Source organism: Lucilia sericata, unplaced genomic scaffold (assembly GCF_015586225.1).
Source record: "Lucilia sericata isolate MDLA Ls3-8-SP2 unplaced genomic scaffold, ASM1558622v1 Contig000848F_arrow, whole genome shotgun sequence".
Classification (NCBI taxonomy): domain Eukaryota; kingdom Metazoa; phylum Arthropoda; class Insecta; order Diptera; family Calliphoridae; genus Lucilia; species Lucilia sericata.
In genome coordinates, this window is record NW_023994840.1 from 56,911 (window position 1) to 75,934 (window position 19,024).

The following is a 19,024-nucleotide window of genomic DNA, read 5'->3' on the forward strand; positions in this document are numbered from 1 at the left end:
TATCTATATAGGACCAAATTCGAGTAAATTGTTTGGTACTTTTTGAAAGCACTATTTTTCTGGAACAAATGAATGCAGATTTGAGTTTTATCTGTGATATATAGAATTAAATACGGAACATTTTGTAAACTTAATTCTCGAAAAAGTATATTTCTAAGCGAAAAGGGGAAAAATTGTACTCTTTTTATTAGTACTTTCCACTTAGGTAAAATTTATTCCACTTTTGGTACTTTTTTTTCTTCAAATGATACTCTTTGTATGTTCTTTAAAATGAATTCAAAACACATGATTATTAAACATACACGATCCTCATTGAATAAGATTTTTTAAGAGAGAACTTTTTATCTCATAAATGGTACTTTTTTAATTTTCTAAAATATTCAACCTAGGAATATAAATTTTAACATACATGGTCTTGACTGAATAATATTCCGTAAGTGGGACTTTTCTATTCTTCAAATGGTACCTTTTATTGAGAGAGATTTTTGCACTTTTTCGTTTTTCCGATGGTTCTTTTTGATATTTTTACCATATTGAACATAGATTTTGAAAATAAAATTTAAAATGTAGGGACCTTAGTGAATGGGAATCTACAGAAAGGGACTTTTGGTACTTTTTCATTCATCAAATTATATTTTTTGAATTGTATATAATATTGAACACAGCAACATAAAATTTTTGATTAGATGATAATCTATTAGAGGTATTTTATAGTACTTTTTTCAAATAGTATTTTCGAAATTTCCTATAATGTGGAAGCTAAATGAATGAAACTAAAAATACAAGCTTCTTAATGAATGCGAATTTAATCACGTGATATTGAACGTATAAAACTGAAACATTAAACAAATGTTTAATCAATTTTAATTTTCTATAAAAGTAAACAAAATTTTGTATGTATTTAATTTAAGTTAGGGTAGCGGAGCAGCCAGGGTATGCTAGTTTACATAATATATAAGTATTATAACAATTAATTAAAAACTTTATGCTTTTTAAACACAATAAACACAGATTTAAATTAAATCATAAAAACAAACAATAAAGTAAATAGATATTCTTCTTCAAATAAGTTTAAAGATCACTACAAGACATCATCCCATTAAGGTGATTTTTTAAGGTCAAGTGCGAATAAAAAAAATTTTACAAACAACCATCGAAAAACGAAGACATAAATAATTTTATTAGTTAAATTTATAGATCAATTTAATTTAAAAAAAGTTTAAAAATTATGAACAAATGTTTAATGACTAACATTAAAAATACCCTACACACAGTATTACAGTTAACATAACTTTCAAATGAAGTTAAATTTTATCTCAAGTTTATCTTATAAACATAAATAAAACTAACACCTTTTAAGTAAGAAAATCTTGACATTATCAAAATTGTTAAAATCTTCATCTTTACTTTACACTTTAATTTATCTCTTAGACCCACTGCATCATACTCTATTAATTTTTTCCACAACTTGTAAACAGTTAACAACACAATTTACAACAATTTGGTTTCTTTTAACAATAGAGCCATAACGATCAGTTAAAGACAAATGACTAACAATAACATGAGATTAATTTTAATGCAATTAATTAAATGTAAGTTTTACCAAAAAATAAATAAGGAGTGGTTATTAACGAAATAATTGATGAGAAACATGTACTTATTTAGACACGAATTGTTTAATGTAAAGATCGCGAAATTTTATTGGTAAATGGTTAGGCATCTTCTAATTTGTTATACGAATTGAAGAAATAATAGCATCGCATGTCTGCTAAAAGGTTTTCCTATCAAAATTAAATTTGTATACCCTCCACCACCATCAGTGGTGATAGAGGGTATATATAAGTTTGTCATTCTGTGTGTAACACCAAGAAATAATCATCTGAGACCCAACAAAGTATATATATTCTGGGTCCTTATGAAATTCTGAGTCGATTTAGCTATGTCCGTCCGTCTGTCTGTCTGTCTGTCTGTGTAAAACACGCACACGTTAAAACGAAGCAATATAGTTTAACCAAATTAACCCAAAACATTCATTATTATCCGGTACAGTTTGGTATTGCAAATGCGCAAAATCGGTTCACATCGGGAAAAGTTATGAATCAAAATTTAAAACAACTCCGAAAAATAAGCATTTTTTACACATTCTGATGTAATTTTCTCGAAAACTATGCAAGATAATTTCATGAAAGTCATCATACATTCGTTTCTACACAAGATATTGATTCCTGCTGAAAATTGCCAGAATCGTTCCATAATTTAATATACCTCCCATACAAAAGTACATATTCCCGGAAAATGAGTTTTTTGTTAATAACTTCCGTCAGAATGTTGTATCTTCACAAAATTTTACAAATTAAAATCTTATGTCAATAGAATTTATTTAAAGAAAAAATTTTCTCGATCGGTTCATAATTGGACATAGCTCCCATACAAAGTCCCCTCCCGAAAATCACTTAAACGCTCATAACTCATTACTAAATTAAGATATCCATATAAAATTTGGTACAAGTATTGCTCATATGCACAGAAATGTTACTGTGAAAGTTTTTTTCCGATCGGTCCATAATTGGTCATAGCTCCCATACAAGGTCTCCTCCCGAAAATCACTTAAACGCACATAACTCATTACTAAATTAAGATATCCATAAAAAATTTGGTACAAGTATTACCCTCACATACAGAAATATTATTATGAAATTTTTTTCCGATCGTTCCATAATTGGTCATAGCTCCCATACAAGGATCCTTCCCGAAAATCACTTAAACGCACATAACTCATTACTAAATTAAGATATCCATATAAAATTTGGTACAAGTATTGCTCATATGCACAGAAATATTACTGTACAAGGTCCCCTCCCGAATATCACTTAAACGCACATAACTCATTACAAAATATTGATATATATACATTTAGCACAAATATTGCTCGTATATACATAAATTACACTATACAATTGTTTTGCAATCGGTCCATATTTGGTCATAGCTCTCATACTAGGTCCCCTCCAGAAAATCACTTAAATGCACAATATTCATTGCCAAATAATGATATAGGTACAGAATTTTGAAATTTTGTCTTTATATACATAATTGGTCATAGCTCCCATACAAGGTCCTTTTACGAAAATCTCTTAAACGCACATTACTCATTACCAAATAAAGCTATTGATACAAAATTAGGCACAAATATTAGTTTTGTATACAAAAATTCTATTTCAAGATTTGTTCACGATCGGTTCATAACATGGGTGCGGTCGGTCCCATGCAAGTGTCCCTTCAGAAAATCACTTGAACACACATTACTTATTACTAAATTAGGATATAGATACAAAATTTGACTGAAATATAGCTTTTATGTACAGAAATTTTGCTTAAAGAATTTTTTACGATAGGTCTATAATTGGTCATATCTCCCATACTAGGTCCTGCCCCTAAAAGCAATTTAACCGTATTTAACTAGTTGCATTATCAATTTGTGTAGAATAAAGTTATATATATGTATTTTGAAAATCCTTAAATCTTTCACACACATGCATACATGCAGATTATTAAATATCGTTAAAGCATATCTTAGGGCGCTATAAAAATATATAAATAATGGGGTTTGCAATGTTCAATAAATCTGGGAATTGTAACAGATTAAAGCTGTTTAAATCTTGGGGTTTTTCTATTTAAGACATGAGAAAACTTATTTTTACAAATATTTGATCAATTAGAAAAGTATTAAAATAAAAGTAGCTGGTGGAGGGTATTTAAGATTCGGCTCAGCCGAATATAGCACTCTAACTTGTTGAAACTGCAGTTGAGGGAAAAGTGCGTTGTAACGGTTAGCTGGAAATTTGGAGATTAATAACCAGGAGTTTTTTTTTTACAGTCAAAAAAAAAAAAAATTTTATAGCAAATAATGGAGTCTAATCTAAAGTCTAGTCTATAGCGTAGTCTAAAGTCTAATCTATAGTCTGGTCTATAGTCTAGTCTATAATCTAGTCTATAGTCTAGTCTATAGTCTAGTCTATAGTCTATTCTATAGTCTAGTCTATAGTCTAGTCTATAGTCTAGTCTATAGTCTAGTCTATAGTCTAGTCTATAGTCTAGTCTATAGTCTAGTCTATAGTATAGTCTATAGTATAGTCTATAGTCTAGTCTATAGTCTAGTCTATAGTCTAGTCTATAGTCTAGTCTATAGTCTAGTCTATAGTCTAGTCTATAGTCTAGTCTATAGTCTAGTCTATAGTCTAGTCTATAGTCTAGTCTATAGTCTAGTCTATGGTCTAGTCTATAGTCTAGTCTATAGTCTAGTCTGTAGTCTAGTCTATAGTCTGGTCTATAGTCTAGTCTATAGTCTAGTCTATAGTCTAGTCTATAGTCTAGTCTAGTCTAGTCTATAGTCTAGTCTATAGTCTAGTCTATAGTCTAGTCTATAGTCTAGTCTATAGTCTAGTCTATAGTCTAGTCTACTTGTTTATTGACTGGTTCAGTCTATTGACTATTCTATTGACTTGTCTATTGAAAACTATTCAATACATTCTAAATATGAAATATTATGTTTTAAACAAATTAAACAATTTTAAATATATTTTTAATTCAATTTAATTATTGGCTATTAATAATAAATTTGTTTTGAAAGATCGCACAAACTTTTAACTAAAATTAAACATAATTTTATTAATAAGTTTTTAAAAAAATCTTGCTGCTAGTCTCTGCTTGCAATTATTGCAATGTTTGAATTATTATTCGTATTTGAATATTTCATTACTTAAGTTAATTATCTTTAATATAACATTTGACAACTACAATAAATAAATCCATAAATTAACTATAAAAAAAAAACTAAAAAGCACGTGCTATCTATAAACTGCCAAAAAATCTTTAACCAAACGTTAATTACAGATTGGCAATCGTTATTATCATCACAGCATTCTAATTTGATTTCATAATGATTTCGTATAAAAATAAAATTAGCATAAACTTTATTTAATAAATGTTCGTTTGTTTTTGTACCCTACACCACTATGGTGGGGAGGTATTATACGTTTGTGCTGATGTTTGTAACGCATACAAATATTGGTCCTACACCCACCTTAAAGTATACCGATCACTTTCTGAGCCCATATTTGACCCTAACTCCCCTAACTCCTCTTTTAGAAATTTTGCTTTTTATTAATAAATTTCTTAAATACATCGGAATTAAGGTAAACTTCAACAAATTTTTAATGAAAAATAAATAATTTTTTAAATATACCTATGGTGTAGGGTATCATATAATCGACCATGTCCGAATATACTTTCCTACTTGTTGTATATAGGAATGGGGGAAAAAACCAACCGCAGAGTACAAGTGGTGTCAACAACAAAAAACGTAGACACCGGATTACCCGTTTGTATTCGTAAGATGCAAAACTTGTTATTGGAATTTTTATTGAGACAAAATGTGATAAATTCATAGATTGCGTTTTTTCATATGTTTACTTTTTTTCTTTAATTTGCTTTACTTTCGTTTTTGGTTTGCAAAAATTAGGAATTGCAAAAAAATAAAACAAGTTATCGAATTAGTGAAATTAGGTATTTTATTTTTAGTTCAATAATTTTATAGACATTTGAATTTATGTTTTTGAAAGATATAAAATTGCAACTATTTATTATTAAGGTATTTTATTTCAATATATGGTTAAGTCTGTAGACTACTCCATTGTCCATTGTATGGAGAAGTCAATTGATTCGAAAACTGACCTGTCTACTGATTACGCTATAGTCAAAGTCATTGATTATTGAATAGACTAATTTCTTGACTAAAAAAGTTCTGTGTCGAGTGTCTACTATAGTATACTGAACTAACTAACTAACTAACTACTACTAACTAACTAACTAACTAACTAACTAACTAACTAACTAACTAACTACTACTAACTACTAACTAAACTACTAACTTAACTAACTAACTAACTAACTAACTACTAACTAACTAACACTAACTAACTAACTAACTAACTAACTAACTAAACTAACTAACTAACTAACTAACTACTACTAACTAACTACTAACTAACTAACTAACTAACTAACTAACTAACTAACTAACTAACTAACTAACTAACTACTAACTAACTAACTAACTAACTAACTAACTAACTACTAACTAACTAACTAACTAACTAACTAATAACTAACTAACTAACTAACTAACTAACTAACTAACTACTAACTAACTAACTACTAACTAACTAACTAACTAACTAACTACTAACTAACTAACTAACTAACTAACTAACTAACTAACTAACTAACTAACTAACTAACTAACTAACTAACTAACTAACTAACTAACTAACTAACTAACTAACTAAACTAACTAACTAACTAACTAACTAACTAACTAACTAACTAACTAACTAACTAACTAACTAACTAACTACTAACTAACTAACTACTAACTAACTAACTAACTAACGAACTAACTAACTAACTACTAACTAACTAACTAACTAACTAACTAACTAACTAACTAACTAACTAACTAACTAACTAACTAACTACTAACTAACTAACTAACTAACTAACTAACTAACTAACTAACTAACTAACTAACTAACTAACTAACTAACTAACTAACTAACTACTAACTAACTAACTACTAACTAACTAACTAACTAACTAACTAACTAACTAACTAACTAACTAACTAACTAACTAACTACTAACTAACTAACTAACTAACTAACTAACTAACTACTAACTAACTAACTAACTAACTAACTAACTAACTAACTAACTAACTAACTAACTAACTAACTAACTAACTACTAACTAACTAACTAACCTAACTAACTAACTAACTAACTAACTAACTAACTAACTAACTAACTACTAACTAACTAACTAACTAACTAACTAACTAACTAACTAACTAACTAACTAACTAACTAACTAACTAACTACTAACTAACTAACTAACTAACTAACTAACTAACTAACTAACTAACTAAATACTTCTGTGATCAATAACAAATATTCTATTTTTGCGAAATGACAAAATCGATACCCTACACCACTTTAGTGGGATGGGTATATTTCAGTTTTGCTTATGTTTGTAACGGACATTTATATTGATTCCATCCACGTCCGTCCATCTTTTCACCTCTATATGAAGCGACACAACTAAGTTTTACACTTGCCTTGATGACTCTGATGAAGTTTGTAATAATCGGTCCTCATTTGACTCTAGCCCCCATTAAAATCCTTCTTCATATAGTGTCTTAAATGTCCACAATTCACTTAAAAAGACTATTACCACAATGAAATTCAGCATAAATACATTTTATATAACTATAAATTCATTCGCCAAATTTTATGAAGATCGGCCTATATTTCCCCCAATCCTCCATATAAAGAAAATTTGTTTTTTAACAATAAATTGCTTAAATATATCGGATGTAAGGTACAACTTAAATGCTTTATTATCAAAAGTAAATCAAATTTAATCTCTTAACATATGTTGTAAAGTACAGTCGACCTAGCTCGACTATAATTTTTTACTTGTTCAAAATTTGATATAAAAAGTTTTAAAAATAACAGTTATAGATTCCTTACATCCCTTAATAACCAACCATTAACGTTTATTTTTAATTACATTATTAAAATAAATTTATTTTCTAATTGTTTATATCAATATTTCAAAATGTTTATTACGCCATTATTTTGCGTAATTTTTGTTCAACATCAGGAAATTAATTTAACATTTATATTGATCGTTATTATTATTGAATTTAAAATTCTTGCTAAATAAATATTCACACAAAATATGTGAAAAAAAATTGGAAAAACACACTCGAAAAACTGGATTCCGTATAAAATAAATAAAATAATTTCAAATATTCTATAGAGCAAATAAAATTGCTGTGGTTAGGTTTATTTTTTTTTTTTTTTCTAAATATCATCTTTTAAATGTTAATTGCAACATGTTACTGTTTTTATGCCAAATAAACGAATATCTAATGAATTTTGTTGGGGCCCTACACTTAGATTCTATTGTATATGTATGTGGAGATGTTTAAACAGAATAGGAACTCCAACCCGCCTACTTAGTGTAGGCGTGTTTTATAACTATAATTTTGAAAAAAGCCTACTGAAAGTGGTAGTGGAACATAACGTTTAAAACTATCAATAATTATAGCTATGGAAACAATAATTTTGTTAAAACTGTTTCCCCGATGAAACCTCTAGATAAGTACGTGAAATTTCGTTAAGTCACTAAAGTTTAATAATACACGATCATAACACTTCTGTCCAACATTTCGGCATATGTTTCAAACGATATAATGATAAAATCAAACCTCACCCAGAATACACATACCAAACATAAATATGCTTTGCAATCTTTAATCTACAAAAACAAAAAATACCATAAATGTAGATGAGTTCACTTTTATGGAATTTAAATCAATACTAAGACGACAAGTTTTTTTTCTACTATTTAAAGTTTTGCAAAATTTATTTTTGCATTTGCTTTTTTGTACCACGAATGTGGGTTGTTTTCGGATAAACTCAAAGAAAAAAAGACTGCAAACTATTTTAGACGTACATTCATTCGTTCATGTGTATGTCAAGAGGTATTTTATCTAAATTTAAAATGCCTTTTGGAAATGTGTCCTCCTTTATGATTATTACAACAATTTTTGCGGGCTAATAAAGTGTTAAATCTTAAAGCAATACAAAATAACCGATTGAATGAGACCTTTTAAAAAACCATACAAATTTTGTTAATAAATTTGTATATAATATTTTCCCCTTAAACCATTAATTATATTAGTTTTTTTCTCCGAAAAATATTTTAATGCCAAAGTGTCTTTATTAGTGCCATCTATTGAAATACTACTGAGACTCGTTTAGCGAATAAATCCTAGGGGTTTAGTTCTACATATTGTAAGATTTACACATTATAGTTAGTTGTAGTTTAGTTCTAGTTCAGTTATAGTTCAATCTAGTTCAGATCTAGTTCACTCTGGTTCACGTCTAGGTTCAGGTCTAGTTTCAGTTTCTAGTTCAGTTTCTAGTTCAGTTCTAGTTTCAGTTCTAGTTTCAGTTCTAGTTCAGTTCTAGTTCAGTTCTAGTTCAGTTTCTAGTTCAGTTTCTAGTTCCAGTTCTAGTTCAGTTTCTAGTTCAGTTCTAGTTCAGTTCTAGTTCCAGTTCTAGTTCAGTTCTAGTTCAGTTCTAGTTCAGTTCTAGTTTAGTTCTAGTTCAGTTTCTAGTTCAGTTCTAGTTCAGTTTCTAGTTCCGTTCTAGTTTCAGGTTCTAGTTCAGTTCTAGTCATTCAGTTCTAGTTCAGTTCTAGTTCAGTTCTAGTTCAGTTCTAGTTCAGTTCTAGTTCAGTTCTAGTTCAGTTCTAGTTCAGTTCTAGTTCAGTTCTAGTTCAGTTCTAGTTCAGTTCTAGTTCAGTTCTAGTTCAGTTCTAGTTCAGTTCTAGTTCAGTTCTAGTTCAGTTCTAGTTAAGTTCTAGTTCAGTTCTAGTTCAGTTCTAGTTCAGTTCTAGTTCAGTTCTAGTACAGTTTCTAGTTCAGTTCAGTTTCTAGTTCAGTTCTAGTTCAGTTCTAGTTCAGTTCTAGTTCAGTTCTAGTTCAGTTCTAGTTCAGTTCTAGTTCAGTTCTAGTTCAGTTCTAGTTCAGTTCTAGTTCAGTTCTAGTTCAGTTCTAGTTCAGTTCTAGTTCAGTTCTAGTTCAGTTCTAGTTCAGTTCTAGTTCAGTTCTAGTTCAGTTCTAGTTCAGTTCTAGTTCAGTTCTAGTTCAGTTCTAGTACAGTTCTAGTTCAGTTCTAGTTCAGTTCAGTTCTAGTTCAGTTCTAGTTCAGTTCTAGTTCAGTTCTAGTTCAGTTCTAGTTCAGTTCTAGTTCAGTTCTAGTTCAGTTCTAGTTCAGTTCTAGTTCAGTTCTAGTTCAGTTCTAGTTCAGTTCTAGTTCAGTTCTAGTTATCAGGTTTTTCGTAAGTATGTGGCTGAAATTTCTATTGAAAACCCTCGTCAAACCTGGTTCAAATGTATTTGACTTCAGGTTTATTTGTTGGCTGTTTACAAAAAATTAATTAAAATGATTTATGCCTTGATTGATAGACACTTCTTAAGGTGTTACTATAATATACGAACCATTCATTACAATACATGCTTTCAACCGAACTTGTACTGTTGGTGCTAATTTTTGCATCCACTATAAGTACGAGTACAAACCAAGTACATGTTAATAGCGTTTACTACTTGCCCTGATGCTTGTTGCAGACTATGTAACTCCTCTATTAAGTCCATATGAGTAATTTTTATAGGTAGTAAATATACATTGTTTTTGGTTAATAATGCAGGTACCAATACAATACATTTCATACTTCATAAAATTGCCCATTGTTTCTCTTAAATATTTTCTTCTTTTTTGGTTACTGAACTTTTAGACATGTCTTTAGATTTTTTTAACAGACAGTTTTGCTATGGCTGCTTTATTGTTTGTACCAAACCCAGTTGCAGTCTTTTTTTATTAAACTTTAAGAAGGTCACAGAGAAAACCAAAATATAATTTATATTGCAGGTTATTTTTTTTTATTGTTAAAATAATATTCTTCAGTTTATTTAGTTTATGTGCCATTTTAGTTGGAATAATTTTTTTAGTATTTTAAATAAAATTATGACAGAATCAAAAATGAATCATAAGAATAGAAAGATGTTTCATGAATGTTATAAATTTTGAGACGATTTAAGAAATATTTATAATTATTAGTAGAACTGAGCAAGAACTGAACTAGTACTGCAGATATATTAATCAATATTACTAGCACTGAACTAGAACTGAACTAGAACTGAATTAGAACTGAACTAGACTGAACTGAGCTGACTAGAACTAGAACTGAACTAGAACTGAACTAAACTGACTAGACTAGAACTGAACTAGAACTGAACTAGAACTGAACTAGAACTAGAACTGAACTAGAACTGAACTAGAACAGAACTAGAAACTGAACTAGAACTGAACTAGAACTGAACTAGAACTGAACTAGAACTGAACTAGAACTGAACTAAAACTGAACCAGAACTGAACTAGAACTGAACTAGAACTGAACTAGAACGAACTAGAACTGAACTAGAACTGAACTAGAACTGACTAGAACTGAACTAGAACTGAACTAGAACTGAACTAGAACTGAACTAGAACTGAACTAACTGAACTAGAACTGAACTAGAACTGAACTAGAACTGAACTAGAACTGAACTAGAACTGAACTAGAACTGAACTAGAACTGACTAGAACTGACTAGACTGAACTAGAACTGAACTAGACTAACTAGAACTGAACTAGAACTGAACTAGAACTGAACTAGAACTGAACTAGAACTGAACTAGAACTGAACTAGAACTGAACTAGAACTGAACTAGAACTGAACTAGAACTGAACTAGAACTGAACTAGAACTGAACTAGACTGACTAGAACTGAACTAGAACTGAACTAGAACTGAACTAGAAACTGAACTAGAACTGAACTAGAACTGAACTAGAACTGAACTAGAACTGAACTAGAACTGAACTAGAACTGAACTAGAACTGAACTAGAACTGAATTAGAACTGAACTAGAACTGAACTAGAACTAGAACTGAACTAGAACTGATCGAGAGCTGAACAAGAAGTGTACTAGTTTTTAGTTAAAAATTTGATCACTTGCCGATTTTGTTTCAAAGTTCATAAATTTATTTTGTTTAATTATAATTCTAAAAAAAACAAGCTCAACAACTTTTTTCACAAAATTATTTCTACAAGTTTTTAATAAATCTGTTTCTTTTAAAATTTTAGCATTTGACAATACAACATTTTGATTTATTTATTTTAAAATTTGCAATATTCTGGTCATTAACATGACTTGTCACATTTAACAATATTAATCTAAATGTCACTTTATATAGAATAATAATAATAATAATAATAATTAAAAATAAACAAAAAAAATCACCTAAGTAATATGCTGATCATATTAAAACATAGAAACAAATATAAAATAACGAAACTTTTTAATATTCTGTTTAGGTTTTAAGTTTGTGAGAATCAAATAGCAGTCTCTGTCAAATATGTATTTATTTGTGTAACAAACTCCTATCAAGATTATGTTACGGCCATATGTGTCACAAAATGTTTAAACTGTTTTAATTTGAGTATTTTAGCGCTCTATGTATGGCGACACATCGTGCAAAACTGCAACATTTATGAAGCTACTGTTTATTAATATTATTTTTTAAAAAACCTCTAACTACACTATGGAAATATCAAGTCATATTCACATAGTTAGAACTTTTGTAACACAAGGTGTATTATAAGTGCATCTTTATGCCCACTAGTGATATAGGGTACTTTTTCTTCAACCACTATGAATGTTAAGATTTTGCACACTTTTTCAAATCTACCGTTTAGATCCCTAGCATTCATATATTTTGGTCTCATATTTCTACATAGATTTTTATTTATTTATTTCTGTTTGTTTTGTTTCGAATCATTTAACAATGTTTATATTTAGTTGGCGTTAAAATAAAGATTGTATGTAAAATATGATTGTATCTAGTAAATACCAGTTGTATGTACACATTTATGCTCGTAAGTATTTGTTTTTGTACCTTTTACTACTTGTAGGCGAAGATAAAAAATTTTGTTTTTCATTTGATTTGAATATGTCAACAAGATTTTTATGACAAATTTTTGGGACAGTGTTGTCATGTCGAAAAATGTTACACTTTTATTGTGACTTGTCATGAATCATGAATGATGTTTTCTAGGAATGAAAACAGTTGACAAAATGTATGAAAGGGAAATACATATTGCGATGAAACTTCCAATTTATGAAGTAACATATACATACATATTTTTGCAAGATAATTAAGTTCTTCTTTCTGATATTAAAATTTGTCATGTTTTAGAAGTTAATACATATTTGTTTATGTAAGTTTATTATTTACTCAGGTGTTTTAAACTCCATTCATTTGTATTCTTAACAAATGCACCATTTGCATATCCACGGATTTCACAATGACGTTAGCACTCTAGTCTAGTCTATAGTCTGTCTATAGTCTAGTCTATAGTCTAGTCTATAGTCTAGTCTATAGTCAGTCTATAGTCTAGTCTATAGTATGTCTATAGTCTAGTCTATAGTCTAGTCTATAGTCTGTCTATAGTCTGTCTTAGTCTAGTCTATAGTCTAGTCCTATAGTCTTAGTCTATAGTCTAGTCTATTAGCTTGTCTATAGTCTAGTCATAGTCTAGGTTAGTCGATAGTCTAGTCTATAGTCTAGTCTATAGTCTAGTCTATTAGTCTAGTCTATAGGTCTCGTCTATAGTCCTAGTCTATAGTCTAGTCTTATAGTCCTAGTTCTTCGTCTAGTCTATAGTCTAGTCTATAGTCTAGTCTATAGTCTAGTCTATAGTCTAGTCTATAGTCTAGTCTATAGTCTAGTCTATAGTCTAGTCTATAGTCTAGTCTATAGTCTAGTCTATAGTCTAGTCTATAGTCTAGTCTATAGTCTAGTCTATAGTCTAGTCTATAGTCTAGTCTATAGTCTAGTCTATAGTCTAGTCTATAGTCTAGTCTATAGTCTAGTCTATAGTCTAGTCTATAGTCTAGTCTATAGTCTAGTCTATAGTCTAGTCTATAGTCTAGTCTATAGTCTAGTCTATAGTCTAGTCTATAGTCTAGTCTATAGTCTAGTCTATAGTCTAGTCTATAGTCTAGTCTCTAGTCTATAGTATAGTCTATAGTCTAGTCTATAGTCTAGTCTATAGTCTAGTCTATAGTCTAGTCTATAGTCTAGTCTAGTCTAGTCTATAGTCTAGTCTATAGTCTAGTCTATAGTCTAGTCTATAGTCTAGTCTATAGTCTAGTCTATAGTCTAGTCTATAGTCTAGTCTATAGTCTAGTCTATAGTCTAGTCTATAGTCTAGTCTATAGTCTAGTCTATAGTCTAGTCTATAGTCTAGTCTATAGTCTAGTCTATAGTCTAGTCTATAGTCTAGTCTAATAGTCTAGTCTATAGCTAGTCTATAGTCTAGTCTATAGTCTAGTCTATAGTCTAGTCTATAGTCTAGTCTATAGTCTAGTCTATAGTCTAGTCTATAGTCTAGTCTATAGTCTAGTCTATAGTCTAGTCTATAGTCTAGTCTAGTCTAGTCTATAAGTCCTGTCTATAGTCTAGTCTATAGTCTAGTCTATAGTCTAGTCTATAGTGCTAGTCTATAGTCGAGTCTATAGTCTAGTCTATAGTCTAGTCTATAGTCTAGTCTATAGTCTAGTCTATGTCTATCATAGTCTAGTCTATAGTCTAGTCATTAGTCTAGTCTATAGTCTAGTCTATAGTCTAGTCCTATAGTCTAGTCTATAGTCTAGTCTATAAGTCTATCTAAGTCTAGTCTAAGTCTAGTCCATAGTCTAGTCTATAGTCTAGTTATCGTCTAGTCTATAGTCTAGTCTATAGTCTAGTCTATAGTCTAGTCTATAGTCTAGTCTATAGTCTAGTCTAGTAGTCTAGTCTATATCTAGTCTTATCTAGTCTATAGTCTAGTCTATATTAGTCATAGTCTAGTCTATAGTCTAGCTAAGTCTAGTCTATAGTCTAGTTATAGTCAGTCTAGTCTAGTCTATAGTCTAGTCTATAGTCTAGTCTATAGTCTAGTCTATAGTCTAGTCTATAGTCTAGTCTATAGTCTAGTCTATAGTCTAGTCTATAGGCTAGTCTATAGTCTAGTCTATAGGCTAGTCTATAGGCTAGTCTGTAGGCTAATCTATAGTCTAGTCTAGTCTATAATATAGTCTAAAGTCTATTCTATTGTGTAGTCTATAGTCTAGTCTATAATCTTGTCTGGTCTGTAGTATAGTTTCTAACTAGTCTAGTTTATAGTTCAGCATATAGTCTAGCGGAAAATAAGTTTGGTACATTCAAGCCTAAAAAAAGTACTCTTTATGTTATAAGTTAGTACTATTTCAAAATTTAAATTTTTTATGCCTGCCCCAGATGTCGTTTAGACTTTTGTATTGAATCACTCGAATAGAATCCATATAATTTTAAATACATTGAAAATGTTAAAATAATTTTTCAAAACTGGTCCCCCTTATTTTCAAATATCTGCCACATACAGCGGCTGCATGTTATCTGACACTACCAGCATGTTAAAGTTTACATAATCATTTTATTTGAAATGACAATAACACTGTTAAAACTAACATTCGCAGCCAACGGTAAAAAGTCAGCAATCCTTAAGTAAAATATACTTATTAGAGTTGCACTTATTACAAGTCAGCACAATCTAAACGAAGAGATCTTGTATAAGATACTATAACTATTATTATGAATTTAATGAACGATGTAATTGAAAATTATATCTTAGTGGAATTTTAGTAAAACTTTAGTTTTAAGTTATCCCCCCAAAACATGTGCATACAAATTGTGTTAAAAAATCTTACCAGGCATTTGTTGCTAAATTAGCTAAACTGGCTGCTGCAGCAGCGGCATTTGTTGTTGTAGTAGCATTGGAACTGTTACATTTGCTGCGCATTACCAGTTGCAGCCAATTGGGAATGGTCGGTATTGTGGTCGGTTCAGGTGTATATCTATAATGTGATGATAAAGATTTTAAATTAATTTTTTTGTTAATGAAATTTATATTTAGTTTTAATAAGAGAACAATAGCAATAAGCAAATGATAAATCATTTAATTAATATAATGTTTAATCATTAAATCAATCTTTAAGAGGTTGTTTAAAAAAATCCAACAAGTTTTGTCGATTTCTTAATGTTTTTTAGGTTTAATTTAAAGTAAAATTTATTATAAATTACACCGGATGTTATTTTAATAAATTATCTGAAACATTGATTAATAAGTTTAAGAACTTTACATTAATTTAAATAGAATTTTGCTAAAGAACTTGAAAATATGAAAAACTATATTTAAAGTTTCAGTTCAAATTTTTAATATTAATATCTTATAGAAGTTTTAGGACTATTTCTGAATCGGACTAACTCTTCAGCAACAAATATTTACCTTATTATGGAATTACATTGTTTAGCATTGGGCATGGCGAATATCTCACTAGCCTGTGATGTTTTCTCTAAGATATCGTCAACTTCCGGTATCGGTGCCAATTCATCGCTTTCGTTTAGATCCACATCTAAACTAGACATTGAACTCAAGGAATTGCGAGCTGTAGAGGTGACATCATAATGTGTTTTAGACGATTGTAGCACTTCCGTCTCGTCGACAATATCAAATTGATGAATATCGAATTTGATGAACACTATAAACAGAGTAGAACAAGAAACGAGAAAGAAAAGAAGAAGAAGAAGAAAAGAAACAAGGCGCAAGAAGGTAGCAACACAACAAATATCATACAAAACAAAATAGTAATGGAAATGATGATAAAAGAAAATGAATAATATCGATTTCATTTGGGTTCGAGATCTTTAAATCTTGGCGTAAAAGATCTTTTTTTTAAGAAAAACGTTTAAGAATAACGACGTATGTCTTAAGTGTTTAATAGAGATCAGAAACCTTTAATGGTCCTGATATCTATTTAACTCATTTTTTTTAATTTAACAAAAAGAAAAAATCTTCTCAAAATACATTTAATATCAACCCGCCCCTTTATCACATTTTCAATTTTCATTTCTAACTCACATTTTTCCAAAGGACCCAATTTCTTAGCTAAATTGAACATCATTTCGGGTGTCCAAAAATCGGGTATACGTGCAAATACTGATCCCGCATCGGCTGGTAACTGAAAGCCCAATTTATGCAAGAGTAAAACGAATGGCTGATAAAGCATTGTTGTTGCCTGCTCATTATTCCACTGGACCACGGGTATGGATTTGTTTTTCACTGCAAAAAAATAATATAAATAAATTTTAAGTACATTCAACGGCATTATAATGTTAAAGCAACTTACATATGCAATGATATGCCACTGGTTCCATAACAAAACTCAAATGTTGATGATCTTCACGCAAGGGATTATTCTTTAAAATCATCTTAATATAACAGCATTCGAGTAAAAGTTTTTGCAGCCAAACAATATGTTGCTGTTTCTTTTCCTTGATAATAAGATCACGAAGAATCTTAAATATAAATTACGATTTCTTTTAAAATAAACTGCAATCAAGGAAGATTTTTATATAACAAACCTGTATATCATCTGAAGGTTTGTTACCCTTGACGGGTGTTTCATTTATATCAATGCCCGATTCTGTGGTACCAGAAGTGGGTGTGGTTAGTAGAGTGCGCTGATACTCAGCATCTTCAAATTTCATTAAGTCATCATACTCGACTAAAGTAATAATGTCCTGGAATGATAAAAATCAATTTGATATTAAGTATTCAGGGCAAGTTAAATTATGAATTAAAGAATTCTCAAGACACAGGAGAGCATGAAGAGGTATGAATGATACGATGTCACGTTAGTCTAAAGTACAAATGTGGTAACGATCACATGATGTTCGGAATTAGTTAGTTAGTTAGTTAGTTGGTTAGTTAGTTAGTTAGTTAGTTAGTTAGTTAGTTAGTTAGTTAGTTAGTTAGTTAGTTAGTTAGTTAGTTAGTTAGTTAGTTAGTTAGTTAGTTAGTTAGTTAGTTAGTTAGTTAGTTAGTTAGTTAGTTAGTAGTTAGTTAGTTAGTTAGTTAGTTAGTTAGTTAGTTAGTTAGTTAGTTAGTTAGTTAGTTAGTTAGTTAGTTAGTTAGTTAGTTAGTTAGTTAGTTAGTTAGTTAGTTAGTTAGTTAGTTAGTTAGTTAGTTAGTTAGTTAGTTAGTTAGTTAGTTAGTTAGTTAGTTAGTTAGTTAGTTAGTTAGTTAGTTAGTTAGTTAGTTAGTTAGTTAGTTAGTTAGTAGTTAGTTAGTTAGTTAGTTAGTTAGTTAGTTAGTTAGTTAGTTAGTTAGTTAGTTAGTTAGTTAGTTAGTTAGTTAGTTAGTTAGTTAGTTAGTTAGTTAGTTAGTTAGTTAGTTAGTAGTTAGTTAGTTAGTTAGTTAGTTAGTTAGTTAGTTAGTTAGTTAGTTAGTTAGTTAGTTAGTTAGTTAGTTAGTTAGTTAGTTAGTTAGTTAGTTAGTTAGTTAGTTAGTTAGTTAGTTAGTTAGTTAGTTAGTTAGTTAGTTAGTTAGTTAGTTAGTTAGTTAGTTAGTTAGTTAGTTAGTTAGTTAGTTAGTTAGTTAGTTAGTTAGTTAGTTAGTTAGTTAGTTAGTTAGTTAGTTAGTTAGTTAGTTAGTTAGTAGTTAGTTAGTTAGTTAGTTAGTTAGTTAGTTAGTTAGTTAGTTAGTTAGTTAGTTAGTTAGTTAGTTAGTTAGTTAGTTAGTTAGTTAGTTAGTTAGTTAGTTAGTTAGTTAGTTAGTTAGTTAGTTAGTTAGTTAGTTAGTTAGTTAGTTAGTTAGTTAGTTAGTTAGTTAGTTAGTTAGTTAGTTAGTTAGTTAGTTAGTTAGTTAGTTAGTTAGTTAGTTAGTTAGTTAGTTAGTTAGTTAGTTAGTAGTTAGTTAGTTAGTTAGTTAGTTAGTTAGTTAGTTAGTTAGTTAGTTAGTTAGTTAGTTAGTTAGTTAGTTAGTTAGTTAGTTAGTTAGTTAGTTAGTTAGTTAGTTAGTTAGTTAGTTAGTTAGTTAGTTAGTTAGTTAGTTAGTTAGTTAGTTAGTTAGTTAGTTAGTTAGTTAGTTAGTTAGTTAGTTAGTTAGTTAGTTAGTTAGTTAGTTAGTTAGTTAGTTAGTAGTTAGTTAGTTAGTTAGTAGTTAGTTAGTTAGTAGTTAGTTAGTTAGTTAGTTAGTTAGTTAGTTAGTTAGTTAGTTAGTTAGTTAGTTAGTAGTTAGTTAGTTAGTTAGTTAGTTAGTTAGTTAGTTAGTTAGTTAGTTAGTAGTTAGTTAGTTAGTTAGTTAGTTAGTTAGTTAGTTAGTTAGTAGTTAGTTAGTTAGTTAGTTAGTTAGTTAGTTAGTTAGTTAGTTAGTTAGTTAGTTAGTTAGTTAGTAGTTAGTTAGTTAGTTAGTTAGTTAGTTAGTTAG

At 29.3% G+C, this 19,024-nt stretch overlaps 1 protein-coding gene across 3 annotated transcripts in view; it reads right to left on the reverse strand.

The window, feature by feature from the left end:
- The window catches only part of LOC119608538 (protein timeless), a 52,540-nt gene that overhangs the window by 5,355 nt on the left and 28,161 nt on the right, over positions 1-19,024 (reverse strand). For all 3 annotated transcript variants that reach the window (XM_037962995.1, XM_037962996.1, XM_037962997.1), the window contains 5 exons: positions 17,179-17,337; positions 16,944-17,112; positions 16,676-16,876; positions 16,043-16,295; positions 15,465-15,611 (listed from right to left, as the gene is read on the reverse strand). In XM_037962995.1, coding sequence (XP_037818923.1) covers positions 15,465-15,611; positions 16,043-16,295; positions 16,676-16,876; positions 16,944-17,112; positions 17,179-17,337 — 929 coding nt within the window. The remainder of the gene's footprint in view (positions 1-15,464; positions 15,612-16,042; positions 16,296-16,675; positions 16,877-16,943; positions 17,113-17,178; positions 17,338-19,024) is intronic.